At 45.1% G+C, this 14,126-nt stretch overlaps 1 protein-coding gene across 1 annotated transcript in view; it reads left to right on the forward strand.

Annotated features, from left to right (window-relative positions):
* cntn4 (contactin 4) overlaps nt 1–14,126 on the forward strand; it is a 120,416-nt gene that overhangs the window by 64,939 nt on the left and 41,351 nt on the right. The window contains exons 9-11 of the mRNA XM_030375772.1: nt 2,906–3,045; nt 8,748–8,877; nt 10,556–10,706. Coding sequence (XP_030231632.1) covers nt 2,906–3,045; nt 8,748–8,877; nt 10,556–10,706 — 421 coding nt within the window. The remainder of the gene's footprint in view (nt 1–2,905; nt 3,046–8,747; nt 8,878–10,555; nt 10,707–14,126) is intronic.

Raw genomic sequence — 14,126 nt, forward strand, 5'->3', positions numbered from 1 at the left:
AGAATCACAAACTGTTACTCAAACGCTTCACAGCTACTCTGGTTACACCTGTACTCTCCACAAGGGTGCTGACCTCTCGAAACTTTGTGTTGACCCTTAACCCCATCTCCTCCTCGCACAAAGAAAGAAAAGTAAAAATAATTCAGGTTCTGCTTCCCATTGGATGCCTTGCGGAAAACAGCTGCAAAAAACTACGAATAATTGATGTGTAGCGTAATATAGTTATAGCCGATAAGATGCACAAAATGGTGTCACATGTTGTCATCAGTTGCAGTCCTTGTCCATTTTATATATATGTCTTTGACCAAGCTACTTGCTCCATAGTTCTGCCCGGTCTCCACTTAAAAGTCAGCCTGTGTCACCCATGTCCGCTGTGACAAGCAGCAGCAGCAGCAGCCTAACCAAAGCCTGTTGGTATTTTATTTGGTTTCAGGCCATTTTTTGTCCTTCCTTTTTTTCTGTCTCTTTCACTCGTTCTCTCCCTCCTACTCCCTCAGTGGCGCTATGTGTGCACCAAGTGATAAAAATCTGTAATCTACTTTGGAGCTCTCTTTGAATTCCGCCCGGGAGACATTTGTCTGCGGTGTAAGCCATTGGCGAGCATCGATTTGTTGCTCGTGTTAGTGACATTCCTGAAACCTGCAGTCAGGCATTTTATTTGAAAATATAAGGTTAATAGAAGGTTTGAGGTGATGTCCTGTGATGCAAATTATCATCTGAGAGGTGAATAAATATATAGAAAATGTAAAAGAAAAGATAGAAATGTTATTTAGAAAATATAAATACATTTTGGTTAAACTTGGATAATAGGGACTAAACCATACTGTACACAACAACGCCTAAAATAACTAGTGTATCAATGGGAATTTAAACAAGACAATTGACGTCCACCGCCTCCATACTGTAACCTTTAGGTCCCACATGGATTGTACCTGCTAAAAGGAGGTTTCATCACTTGACTAGTCTGAAACTATTCTTAAATATAGCCTAAGGGCTGGTGGATATCTAATATTTTGGCTGAGAAAATAGAACATTTGAAAAAAGAAAGGCAAAGGGAAAAGAAAAGAAAGCAGTCGCCTAGTTAATAGAGTCTCACTCATGAAAGAACCCCAGCACAACTCTGTGGGGCAGCTGAGCCATCTCACTATCTCCCTTTAGCTCTTCCTGGACTTACCTCTGTCCCGTCGCGCCGTTTATACGGCCGATAACAGGACATTACCATTCCTCAGCCGGGCTTGGCGTTCGGCCCTGATTGCGTGGGGTGCGAATCCGGATCCGGCCTGCCCACCTCGATTTGGCGGGCCGGACTGCTGAGTGAGACCTGAAGTGTTCAAACCAAAGGCTGAGAGAGAGAGAGAAGCATTGGCCACAGGGTGAAAGAGATAGAGAATGGCATGGAAGGCCCTGACTGACAAGGAGAGAGATGCAGAATAATCATCGACCAGCGGCCCTATAGAGTGAGGGCCCCTATAGAGTGAAGGGCCGACTGGTCTTGCTGGGAGGGACTTTGGCAGCTTTGAGGGGATGGTTAATGGTTAATGGTCGGGGGGGATAATGGACTTCTTCTCTGACAGATGCATGTACACACTCACACACACACATTCACATGCATACATTCACACACACACAAATACACAAAAAGAAACAGAGATGCATTTTAGTGAACAAGATGTGTGTTTGCTCTTAACCCAATGAAAGTGCTGCAAAAAGCCAAGTTAATACATTTGCTCAGCCTGCTTTGTTACAATTTAGTAAGTGACTTTAATTTCCCTTTTTCAAAGCCATTGTTCTGTTAAGTATCATTTCAGCATTTTTGGTTCATTGGGATGCATATCAGCCCAATCTAAATTTGAAATTAGAAGTAAAGACAAATTGTATGTCCTGCGTAAGAAGATGGGAATGACTGAATATTTTGTAACAGCTATTGCTGTATCGATAAAGAAAATAGTTATATTTTAAGGACTTTAGTTAGGAATGGGCTCAGTTCCATGAACAATAAACACAAAATATATTGTCTTTTGGATATTAAACCCATACATCGTACTTATTTTTGTTACATCTCTCCGGCTACCTGCCCTTTATTAATTTTCTTGTAGTCATTTTAATTGTGTTCCACCTCACAAATAAAAATACAGTATATATATATATATATATATATATATATATATTTTGTTTTTTTATTCTAGCCAAACTCAGAATAATATACATACAGAGCATACGTCGGAGATCCACCTCAGGCATAAATAGTTAGTGCTGGAAGTTCACTGGCTTTGTATTCCATTACTGAGGAACTGAGATGTGTAGCGGCAGCCAATTTGTGGGAGATTTGTATGTACAATTACAGAGGGGTCACTGCAAAGGTCAGTCCTTGAGTGTGGTATTATAGGTAAAGTCAGAGAGACAGAGGACCGGGGCCGCCATCACTCCCAGGGCAGCCTTGTAGTGTTGCAGCTCGATGGCCAACGAACCAACACGTCGACAAAGTCCTTCTCACATCCATCCACTCCTCCCTGTGCTTATTTTTTTCACGTGTGCTAAATCTTTAGTTAGCCTTGAGTTACTTGCGTGGCATACTAGAAATCAATGTTGGCTCCTGTCTAATTGCACCATTATTTACTCAAATGCTATTGAGTGGCCGAAAGGCCATGGCAAGATATTAAGGTCTGAGGCACCATATCTGTTGTTGGTGCATTGGCGCACTGTGAACTTCTTAAGATAGAGCAGTTTGCTGTAATGAGAATAACATCGATACTTAACTTGAATCTGACGATGACCTGGCTCTGCAAAGCAGACGTAATCATACAAAACGGAAACAATTATTTCCTTCCCTTATATATAATGATTCTGCACGTCGATTGGTTTTCTTTGTAATGTAACGCCCACACATACGTTCTTCATTTCACAGCTCAACCTCATCTCATTGAGAAACCCCAAGACGTCCAGAAGTCCATCGACGACTCGCTGGTGTGGGAGTGCAAGGCGACTGGGAAGCCCAAGCCCTCCTATAGGTGGATGAAGAACGGGGAGAACCTGGAGCCCACAGAGGTAAGACACATCTCCCGGAGGCACCTTTTGTGTTATAATCTGCCATAACGCGCCCCGCCACTGCTTTGCAGTGTTCAGTCTGATGACAGCGCTTCTGACACAACACATTGTTCCTCCGCTCACTGCTCCGAGGATCCCTTCATTATAACGAGGAGCCCGGCGTTGTCACGGCAAAGCCTGCTGCTGCCCATTGGAGCATTTCCATGCCTCCTAATTACAACGTAGTGATTCTACTTCACAACACACTGCTTGTTCCATGTGGAGGAAACGCCCCAACGTGATACACTCGGGCCAAGACAAAACAACGTTTAGGCTGTGTGTTTGTTGTAATGCCTCGACCAATTAATTGGCTAAACTGTAAGCTGGCCAAATCTGTCATGCTAGTGCAGCTCTAAAGCCTGGTGATTTAGGAGCTACTCAAACTGGGTGTAAAAGCTGTACTCTTTTAGAGAGCACTTATTATGAACACTGTGTCACCCAAGTCGAGGAAAACACATGGACGATTCACGACTAGCACACTCTCTGTTGCCAGGATTAATTTCTGCACTGCAGTACTTCAAGAACAATTCCCATTATGGGCACGCTCTTGTGAGAGATCGCTACATTATGATTACGGTATGCACACGAGTTCATAACTAACTAAAGAGCGAATAATGTAGAACTCTGTGGGAGTATTCATTATGACATTTTTAGCAACGCGATTTAATATTCCCCCTTCGTCGCCATTGGCTGCTTTATTCCTGGCATTTCCAGGTGATTGATGGTGGGCACTCAGGCACAGCTTGGACCTGATAAATAAACAGGCTTTATGTTAATTTCCTTCATTATGCAAAAAGGGCCACAAACACACCAGAGGGGATCGATCAATTCTAAGATGTAATGTTATGTAGTAGGAGTGAACAAAGCTCATTTTATTGTTACCAGGGGCTGTGCTGCACACAGAATCTCTCATGAAGGCACATTTGGCCTTCTTTCTCATGACAAAATAATCTAACAATTGGAGAAATCATTGGCTGTCCTTGATTTATTTGATTATTTTTTATTTCTGATTACATTGTGTTGTTTTGTTTTGTTACCAATTATGTTTATTTATTTTGGCATTATAAAAAGACCACATTTATATTTGAAGTGCTGAAATGTGTCATAAAAAAAGACACTTGGACATCTATCTAAACTGCAAATGACCCAACATCACAATGTTTTTCCTCAGACATCCAACACATTGTAAAAACATTATCTTCTCATCGTTTCCATATTGTATCCTGATTATACATGTGATATCCACACGTTATTTACAATTTAACCGGCATATACAATGAATCTACATTGTACACAATGTAAGAACTTGAGGTGCTAGTATTGACAATGTATCTATTTCTATCCCCATCATATCCACATCATGTATCCTTTACACACACTAAGGCCACGTTTATACATAGCAGGGTATTTAGAGAAACAAATATTTCCCCCCCTCCGTTTTCAAAAATAACATTGTGCACACAACATCGTTTTCAAAAAAGTTGTCCTTTACATCAACCCGCATAAATACGCTGTTGAGCGCCATTATAACTCTGCCAAACCTATGGGCGGCAGTGTAGGGGAAGGATAAAGCCACGCAAGCCAATCAGAATCCTCTGAATCAACAACAACGAATAACACGAGCGACTTCCTGTTCCAAAATAACAGTTTAATTCATTTTCACAATTTACCGGCTCTCGTTTTGAAGAACAATCAACGCGCCATTCGATTCAATGGGAATCGCGACAGTATATACTTTCAACATAAAGTGTACATATTTATAATTTGAAATTCGTACCAGCCTTTATACCACAGATACTATAGGGTCTATAGCATATAATTGCGTTTTCTGATTACAGTTAATGTAACAGTAAGCTGAAAACATCGCTAACTAACACCACAACTGCAAATTAACCACACAGAGATAACCATGGCAACCGGTCAAACAAATTTTCTTTTTGCGATCATGTTGCGGGCGCATCCGCCGTGTTGATAAACAAATAATCCCCCTATATGGCGCGAGGTTTGTTCGTGTGTACAGACAGTGGGCGCTCACATGACGTTAAGCATTTTCTGTCGCATAATGTGACGCTTGAGAACCTTAAACCCAGTTTCTCCCAGTTGACACGACAACACATAACCAGCGTTATCAGAAATCTCCACTTTAGCCGGAATTTTTTAGAAATGATCATTTTCTGTGATTAAAAAACAGGGTTTTCGTGTAAATGAGAGGCCAAACCACGTGGAAATATCTGCATTTTCCCGTGTAAACAGGGCCGTAGTTTCCAGATCGTATTGACACTGTCTCTACTTCTATCCCCATCATATACACATGATGTAAACATTGAATCTACCTATCCACAACATACCTCCATCGTGCCCACATGGAGTCCAAGCCCACAACCCCCATACTGGATTGAAAACATCTCCCCTAGAGTGCCATATAAGGTCACCCGCAGCGGCGACACATTAAGTATTTTTTTAGACAAACGATCACAACAAAAAGGTTGAAATCCAGAATACATGGCTGAATGACTTAATCAGCAAAGGTGTTACATTGTTTGAAATTCCGTAGTTAACCACAGCTGCTTAATCAGTGGGAAAGGGAAAGGGCAGTAAGCTAGGGACATAAGGAGAAGGGGGTGTGGCATTGTTCATTACAGGAAATCAATCTAGGCCTTTCTGATTGTTGTTCACTGGGGAACAACCGGCTTGGGCTGATTTTGTCCATTTGTTTGTTGTTTTTTTCACCTTGAGATTGACTCAATGCATACCTGCAGTGAGTTCTGTCTGATCTGCAATTCAGTGCTTGGCAGATAGTTCGGTGGCCGGGATCTGTATGTTTGTACCTTAAATGGCAAACACAAACACACCAGCACTAGTAAACTGTAGAAGAGTGTCTGTTGCTGTTTCAAACACTGTGTAGACTGAGCACAATAGAAATACACTTATTAGAATTCTGTATATCCGTAACAAAACAGGAATCTCTGCCCCTTCCAGTTTTTGGTTTCCATCCCAGGCTTCGTGACCCCAGGAGTTCTGCTATATCATACTAGGACTGCTGAATCTGAGAGAGCTGTGAGATGAAATGCACCTTGATCTGTACATAGGCAGAAAGTACACAATATGTAGTTCCATAACTTTGAAAACACACATTAGTGCATTCACATGACTGTATAAAAACCAAAAACCAAAAGTAATAACATTTCTGGAATTGGAAGGGCAGTTGATATGCCGTGTAGCATTCCGGCCTTAAGAGCTGCTTGAGGTCTGGACCCAATTAGCTCATGGGAGCAGAGCTAGCTCAGATCATGGCATTTCCACTAAGACGTTTTTTTGTATAGAGGCCGCAGCTGTGTCCTCTTGAATCGAATCGGTTCAAGTGAAAGCCATTTATTGTGTTAGTCCGTGCCTGACAATGTCAACACTTAGCCGAATGCACTCATGGTATTTCCAGTGTTCTTGATCTGTAGTTGAGATTCTGCTAGGCGAAAGCCTCACTCCACACTCCGAAGCGAATGTATCTTTATTGGCAATGGCTGCAGGATGGATTAGGCGTGCAATTGAAGAGAAACTCCAGCGTGAAACAGGATTTAGTCCGTTAAGTGGAGCGTGAGGCGATGGGGACACACAGCTTTTTTCGGGCAATAAAATATGGAATGGTAGAAATTTGGAGTCCATCAATTCAGATCCCGCCAGAAAACAGAAAACGTAATTAAGCAATCAAGTCCATCAGCAGCTAGTTTGATTGTTCGCTTGATTGCTTGATTGTTGTTGTAATGTTTCAAGCACATCAAATGAATACGCACCATGTAACATAGCCCTGTACTATTATAAAGTAACGTCTGTTAAGACTGAAAACAGATAATAATTACAAACCTTTAAAAACAATTCCCCTCAGCTACAACCACTATATTTATCCATCTACCTTGCCAAGTAAACACAGCGTCTGCGTCACTAACAGCTCTCCACCTTTTGTTGACTGTGACATCGCTCCCCGAGGACTGAAGCCACCACTCCAAAGGGCGTAGCTAACAGCCATTCATTAATGTTATCTCTTGTTGCATTTGTTTATGCTGCACTTCATCAAATGTAGTAACCCTGAGTAGCGGGCGCATGACATTGCCAATCACTTTGGGCTGGCATAAGGCGTACAGATGGTACCCTGAGGTCCCCCGCATGAAAACTGCTGATTTGAGAGGAACGTCACGCTTAATTAATAGCGGGCCGTAAACTGGAGCACTTTCCATGCGCCGACTGATGTATGCCACCAATTTGCTTGCCTTGCCAGCAGGAATGTTTGCCCCTTCAACATCCCGTCCAACGCCCACCGTGCTAATGGCGGCCCGACCTGCGCAAACACACACAGGATTAGCTTGTGATCGTCAGCGGCCGGCTTTCTTTTCACATGACAGTGCCGCAAATCCCCGGTGACTGGCGTTTGCAGAGCTGCTCTGGCACCTCCATGGAAACCTGCTCTAATGACATTAAGGGCAGGGACCCACGCACGTACAAAACACAGAAACACACACACACACACACACACACACACTAAAGGTTGATGGGCTGAGAGAAGGCGACGTGGCGAACCCCGCAAGCCACTCCACCGTGAAGTAAATACAGCGACTCAAGGTGTTTTTAATAACGCCATTACACGTTAGCATATGGGGGCTGAGGAGGAGAAAGTGATGAGCCCTGATTCCTTCTAGTTCATTAGGCCCCCCCACCTGTGTCCTTATACGTGGGTCCCTGTTGACACCTGAGAAGACACAGAAGACCCCCATTCAGAACCCGCTGAAGCGGAGCTAAAGAGCACGCACGTATAGTGCGAGCCAGCAGCACTTGGTATGTATAGGGGCATGCCTATCAGAAAAGCAATTTTCCCAATGCCATGTAGCTCAGGTGTTACGTCCCCTCCCTCCCCACCCCGCCGGCCCCTTCTACCGGGGACCTGCTGCAGGGGTTGGGCGGGCCCCGCGGCGCGGTCGCAGATAAAAAATAGGGCAGGGTTTTTTATTTCACTCTCATAAACATGCAGATTGATTAGGGTCATTTTCCTCACGCGTCTGCCTCCAACCCTGGCCTAGCCTCTTCCTCCATTAGTGATGAAAAACCTAGATTTATGGCCGCGTCTGTCACCTCCAGCCTGTAATTCAGCGGCACACTGACCGTCTGCTGCTATGCAGATGAGCAGTGTGTATTGGGAACGAGGGAGGCCTATTAAAGGTGTGTCTTTGTGTGTGTGTTTCCATTTGTGTGAGTGTGTGCGTGCTTGTGTGGGTGTGTGGGTCCCTGTGTGTGTGTGTGTGTGTGCGTGTCCCTGTCCTTGTGTGTGCGTGTGTACGTGTGTGTGTGTGTGTGTCTGTATGTGTGTGTGTGTGTGTGTGTGTGTGTGTGTGTGTGTGTGCGTGTCCCTGTCCGTGTGTGTGCGCGCGTGCGTGTGCGCATGTGTACGTGTGTGTGTGTGTGTCTGTGTGTGTGTGTGTACGTGTGTGTGTGTGTGTCTGTCTGTGTGTGTGTGTATGTGTGTGTCCCTGTCCGTGTGTGTGCGCGCGTGCGTGTGCGCATGTGTACGTGTCTGTGTGTGCGTGTACGTGTGTGTGTGTGTGTCTGTGTGTGTGTGTGTGTGCGTGTGTACGTGTGTGTGTGTCTGTGTGTGTGTGTGTGTGTGTGCGTGTTCCCAGGAGCGCGTGCAGGTAGCCAACGGAGCCCTGTCCATCAGCCGGCTGACCCTGGCTGACGTGGGGATGTACCAGTGTGTGGCAGGAAACAAGCACGGCGAGGTCTACTCCAACGCAGAACTCCGAGTCATAGGTAAGATGTGTGTGCGTCTGTGTGTGCGTCCCGGATGTGCTAGTGTTTGCATGTTTATGTGCACGTGTGTGTGTGCCCAACTACATCAATGAGTTGTTGAGGGAGCAAGCAAGTGACGGAGTGACCACGGGAGTGAGTGAACAAGTTAGTGAGAGGGTGAATGGATGAGCCAGTGATCGCCTGTGACTCAACGTGAGCTGTTAGCATGTGTGTGTGTTAGTGTGTGTGTGTGTGTGTGTGTGTGTGTGTGTGTGTGTGTGTGTGTGTGTGTGTGTGTGTGTGTGTGTGTGTGTGTGTGTGTGTGTGTGTGTGTGTGTGTTAGCTGGTATGGGCATGTGTTTTTGTGAGCTGGTGTGTGTGGATGTGTGTGTGTGTGTTTGAAGATGTGTTAGCTTGTGTGTGTGTGTGTGTGTGTGTGTGTGTGTGTGTGTGTGTGTGTGTGTGTGTGTGTGTGTGTGTGTGTGTGTGTGTGTATGTGTGTGTGTATGTGTGTGTGTGTGCGTGTGTGTGTGTGTGTGTGTGTGTGTTTGTAGTTGTGTCAGCTGGTGTGTGTGTGTGCGCATTCATTTTCTCTATATATTAGGTGTAAAAAAGTCTTGCTCCGTGGTGCAGCCGGGGAGCGGTCCTTGGCCCACCTCTTCATTGGACCCTAATTGAAAAACATTAATTATAAGATGAATGTCCCGGGTTCACCGGGAAGTGGAGTCCCAGCTGATCTACTCTAACGGGCTTGGCCTCATCAGGCTCCTTCTTAAGGCCTTCCGTCTTTACTTTAGTGCTGCTGCTGATAACTCCACAGTCACCTCCCCATTGGAGTACCACTGATTGGAATCAAGCTTAAGAGCTTACTAGCACTACGCTGCATGGCCTAAGTGGCGGAAACCGGTAATGGTTAGCAACCATCCATGCGTCTGAAATACGTTACGAGGTGCTATTTCCCGATAGGGAACAGGGGCCTGCGCTCGATGCATTGTGTGGTGTTTTGTTTAATAGCGTTGAGGAATAATAAGGTGGAGTGGATCGTCAAGGAAACACTAGAGCAAAAGACATCTTTCCTCACTTGCTTTACTGCGGGCTGAATGATATGTGTTCATTAAGAGAGTGCCAGGCAACGTTCTCCCTCTGCCACTTAGACTAAGCATCGTATTCACACATATGCACACACACACAAACACACACACACACCCCCCCACCCCCCCACACACACACACACACACACACACACACACACATATGCAAACATGCACACAACCACACACACCGGCACACATGAAACACATACACACGCATGCAAACGCGCACACACACACCGGCACATACAAACACACAAAGATCTGCAAACACACACACACACACACAACAACATATCATTATTTAATATGTTATCTCTTAAGCTGCACGGTCTTGTATGTGTGGTGTATGTGCTAAATATCTATATATGGATCCCTAAAAAAGGGTAGATTGTAAAGCAGAGAGAACAAAGAAAAATAAAGATAGACTGGAAAACAGAGAGACAGACATAAAGAAAGACCAACAGACAGGTAAGGAAAAGACACAGACAGACCGACAGACAAATAGACAGACAGAGAAACAAAGAATGGTAGAAAGATAGAAATAATGGATGTGATAATGGAAGACCGAGAACCCCTTTCTCACTCCTGCCGTGATGTCGTTCCAGCCGTTGCTCCGGACTTCGGCTCGACCCCGGTGAGGAGCCAGACGCTGGTGAAGGAGGGGGGAGATGTGCTCATCGAGTGCAAGCCAAAGATGTCTCCTTGGGGTATCATCTCCTGGAAGAAGACTGCCGAGCCGCTCCGGGAGAGTAACAGGTAACCGGGGACTACAAGTACATCTGTATTCAGTGGCTTTCCCTAGCATAAATTGCCATATAGCCCTTCTAGCGTACTCGTGTTTCTGTTATGAGGATGGCGGAAGATGTGTGGTAGGTTTTTTATGAGCATGTGGATAAGGACTTTTGGATTATCATCGGCCTTGGAACTTTTCCCTGAAACTGTATATTGGACATGTCATGGATGCGTATGCACCTGGTCTCATGTTATGCATACTTTAGTGGTGACCAATAGGACAGGGAGCTGGAAGCAGCCCAGTTTATAATTGAGAACTGTTTCATCTCTGCAGGGCGGATGGGTCACTGCATGTGGATTGTGTGTGTGTGTGTGTGTGTGTGTGTGTGTGTGTGTGTGTGTGTGTGTGTGTGTGTGTGTGTGTGTGTGTGTGTGTGTGTGTGTGTGTGCGCGCGCGCGCGCGTGCGTTCGCTCACGCGCGCGCGCGAGTGTGCGTGCGAGCGTGTTTGCATGTGTATTTTGGTGTGTGTGTGTTTGTGTGATATCAATGTATGTGTGTGTGTTTGTGTCTGGAGTGTATCTGCTTGCGTGTAAGCATGTGGCTTACACGCACATGTTTGCATTATGCGAGAGTGAATGGCCGAACAGCTCTGATGCGGACAGGGGTCACCCATTAGGTGTCACCGGTGAGGCAGGACTGTGACAGCAAGACGTGTGTGCCCAGTGTCTCGGCAGGCTTTGCATATTACACAAAGTGGTGTTGTTGCTTGTCAAACAAAGTGGAGAGAGGCCATTTGCATTTCCCTTCAGTTGGGATGCCCTTCACCTGTCCTCTGTCTCCTCCATCAGAGATCAAGCCTGGGTCTGGCATGGACATCTTTGGACTCCACCTTGGTCTGTTTATGTTATATTTTGCCGTAACGGCTGCACTCTTTATTTCTATTGAGTGATGAGATGAAATACCAATGTCCGTGGCGAATGTAAATTCGTGAATGCCTGCTGCTTACGTGTCCCTTTGGGGCAGTGTGCTATTGTAGAGCTGGAACGGTTCAGTGTAAATTATCCCCACCTGGATCTCTTACCCCTAGCTTTCTTAAACAACATCTCTCATGCTAATGGGCCATTTGTAGTTCCAGCGATACATTACAGCCGTATTAATTACATATATTTGGCCCTAACCCACCTGGAATGCTGCTGGCTGCATTGCTGCTAATTAAATGAAAATCATCCCCAGGGCTGGAGTGAAGCCGTGCGTTGGTCAAGCTTTCTGCCGGGCAGCCAACAAATCCCATGTCTACATTCTAGAATGGTGGAATGCTCAGAATTCTACAACATGCTGATAAACCGATCATTTCACAATAAAAGTCTTCCATTCACTGCACTCAATCACTCAATCAGCCCTTATGTCTCACGGTCCTATGACCAAAACTGTGGTCACATTTTTTCAAAGTAGCCCTGCCATAGACGACAGGGCATTAACGGATGACATCGCCAGCTCTGTGCTGGCCCTGTTACACATGAGCAGCGTAACCAGACCAAGTAAGCACCTTCCGTCACAGAGTCGTTCGTAATCACATTATTTATTTACACTGTTTTGCACAAGTGTGTGCGAGGTGCCTGGTGGGTGGGGGGTTGGTGGGGGACTGACATCTGCTCTACCTCGTTTGGTTTCACCGATGAGTCGAGTTAACCAAACGGTCTCAAAAAATAAGAAACGGGACGAGAAAAAGTCGATCAGCACATACGCACTTTGTCCGCGGTTTTGCTATGGAAGATGAATAGCCCTAATTGCTTTAGTGCTCTGCAGTGGCTTTCGCAGGACGGGGGAGAGGCGAGGAGGGGGATCAGGGACGGGGAAAGGGTGTTGGGGGGGGGGGGGGGGGGGGGGGGGGGACTTTGTCACCGGCTGGGTAATCCATCTTCATAGCTGCAGTGGGCCAGTTGGAGGGGAGGGTGGAGAGGGAGGAGAGGGGGATGGGGGGGGGGGATGTCTTATCTACCCCAGACAACCCTGCGGGGACTGGGGTTTCGATGACATCAGCGGTATCAAAGCAGCTGAGAGAGCAGCGCACGTCTGGCTGATGAGCCTGCGAGCGCCACACGGTTTACCCCCTCCGGAAAACAGAAATATATAAATAAAGAAATGAATAACAGCTTTTCAATATGTCACTAGCAGGCTGCAGATCAGGTTCGACAGGATGATACTGGCCCTCGCTTCCCAGAAATACACAACACGCACACGGATTCATGCACTCACGTACACATGGGAACTCACACGGACACACCTGTGTGTCTGTGTGAGTTGATGCAGGATTTGGAGGACAGGATGCCCTCAAAAAACACCCGTTTCCCCAGAAGAGTGTTCAACTCCGTGTGGTACAGTTATTCCGTTGTGTAGCAGGTCTTGCTGGTAGTCGATCCACAAAGAGCTCCATATTGTTAGGGGGAGCATTTATTATTTCCGCAGTGGAGACATTAAGACATTTGCAATACTACCTCAATATATAGACTGCCAATGTAGAGTATTTATAAAAAAAGTGAATTAGAACAGCAAACCAAAGGTGGTGGAATTGCCTGCAAGAAATGTACGTTATTGTCAAATGTCGACGTGTCAAACAAGGAATTGCAAGCAATTTTCGAGTAATTTAGGATTGCCGCTTCAAAAATGTTCGGTGTCAAAGTTCAATAGACACTTGACAGTAGCTTAGATTCTGTTGTCTAGTTAATTCCCAAATAAGCTCAAAGTTTGGTTTCTAATTAAATTGTTTTATTGTTGTCATTCTCCTTTCTACGGAACTTGCGAGGGATAGCTTTGAAGTGTCTACAGATGTTCTCCTAATAAATATAAAATATATTTTGCAAAATACAAAGTATACTGGTGAAACAAGCAATCACAGTCAGGCATAAATACACCCAGCAGTGTTCAACAATCAGTCACAAAGCCACAGGTGGACTCCAGCATGGACCGTGAATCAATCAGGGACAATTCCCAATAGACTGACAAAGAAATCGCCTTGTGTGTTTCTTGGTTAATTTGTTTGTTTGCTTGTTTGTTCTCTGGCTGCCCCCGCCTCCCCATTAAGGACATGTACTGTATTCAAAAGTGACAAAATATGCTGTGGAGGGAATGCGGTCTCCCGTTCTAAGAATCAACAATAATTAGATGCATTTGTCGTAGATCTTTTTCCAGAGGGAGAGAGCAATCATGACTTTCAGATTGGAAGGGCTTTGCAAGACTAAGTGTTTTCAAGCGTATAAATATGCAGATCGCATAGGCTAAAAACCTCCTTAAATGTTCCTTTTTCATTCCAAACTATTATTTCATACCATACTATTCAATATGCATTTAACTAGTTATTTCTCTAATTCCCCTTTTTTATTTTAGAATACGAAATGGAAGAAAAATACTTAGAGTTCAAGGAGTTCGTAAATGTGACCAATCAG

Source organism: Gadus morhua, chromosome 13, assembly GCF_902167405.1.
Source record: "Gadus morhua chromosome 13, gadMor3.0, whole genome shotgun sequence".
Taxonomy (NCBI): Eukaryota; Metazoa; Chordata; class Actinopteri; order Gadiformes; family Gadidae; genus Gadus; species Gadus morhua.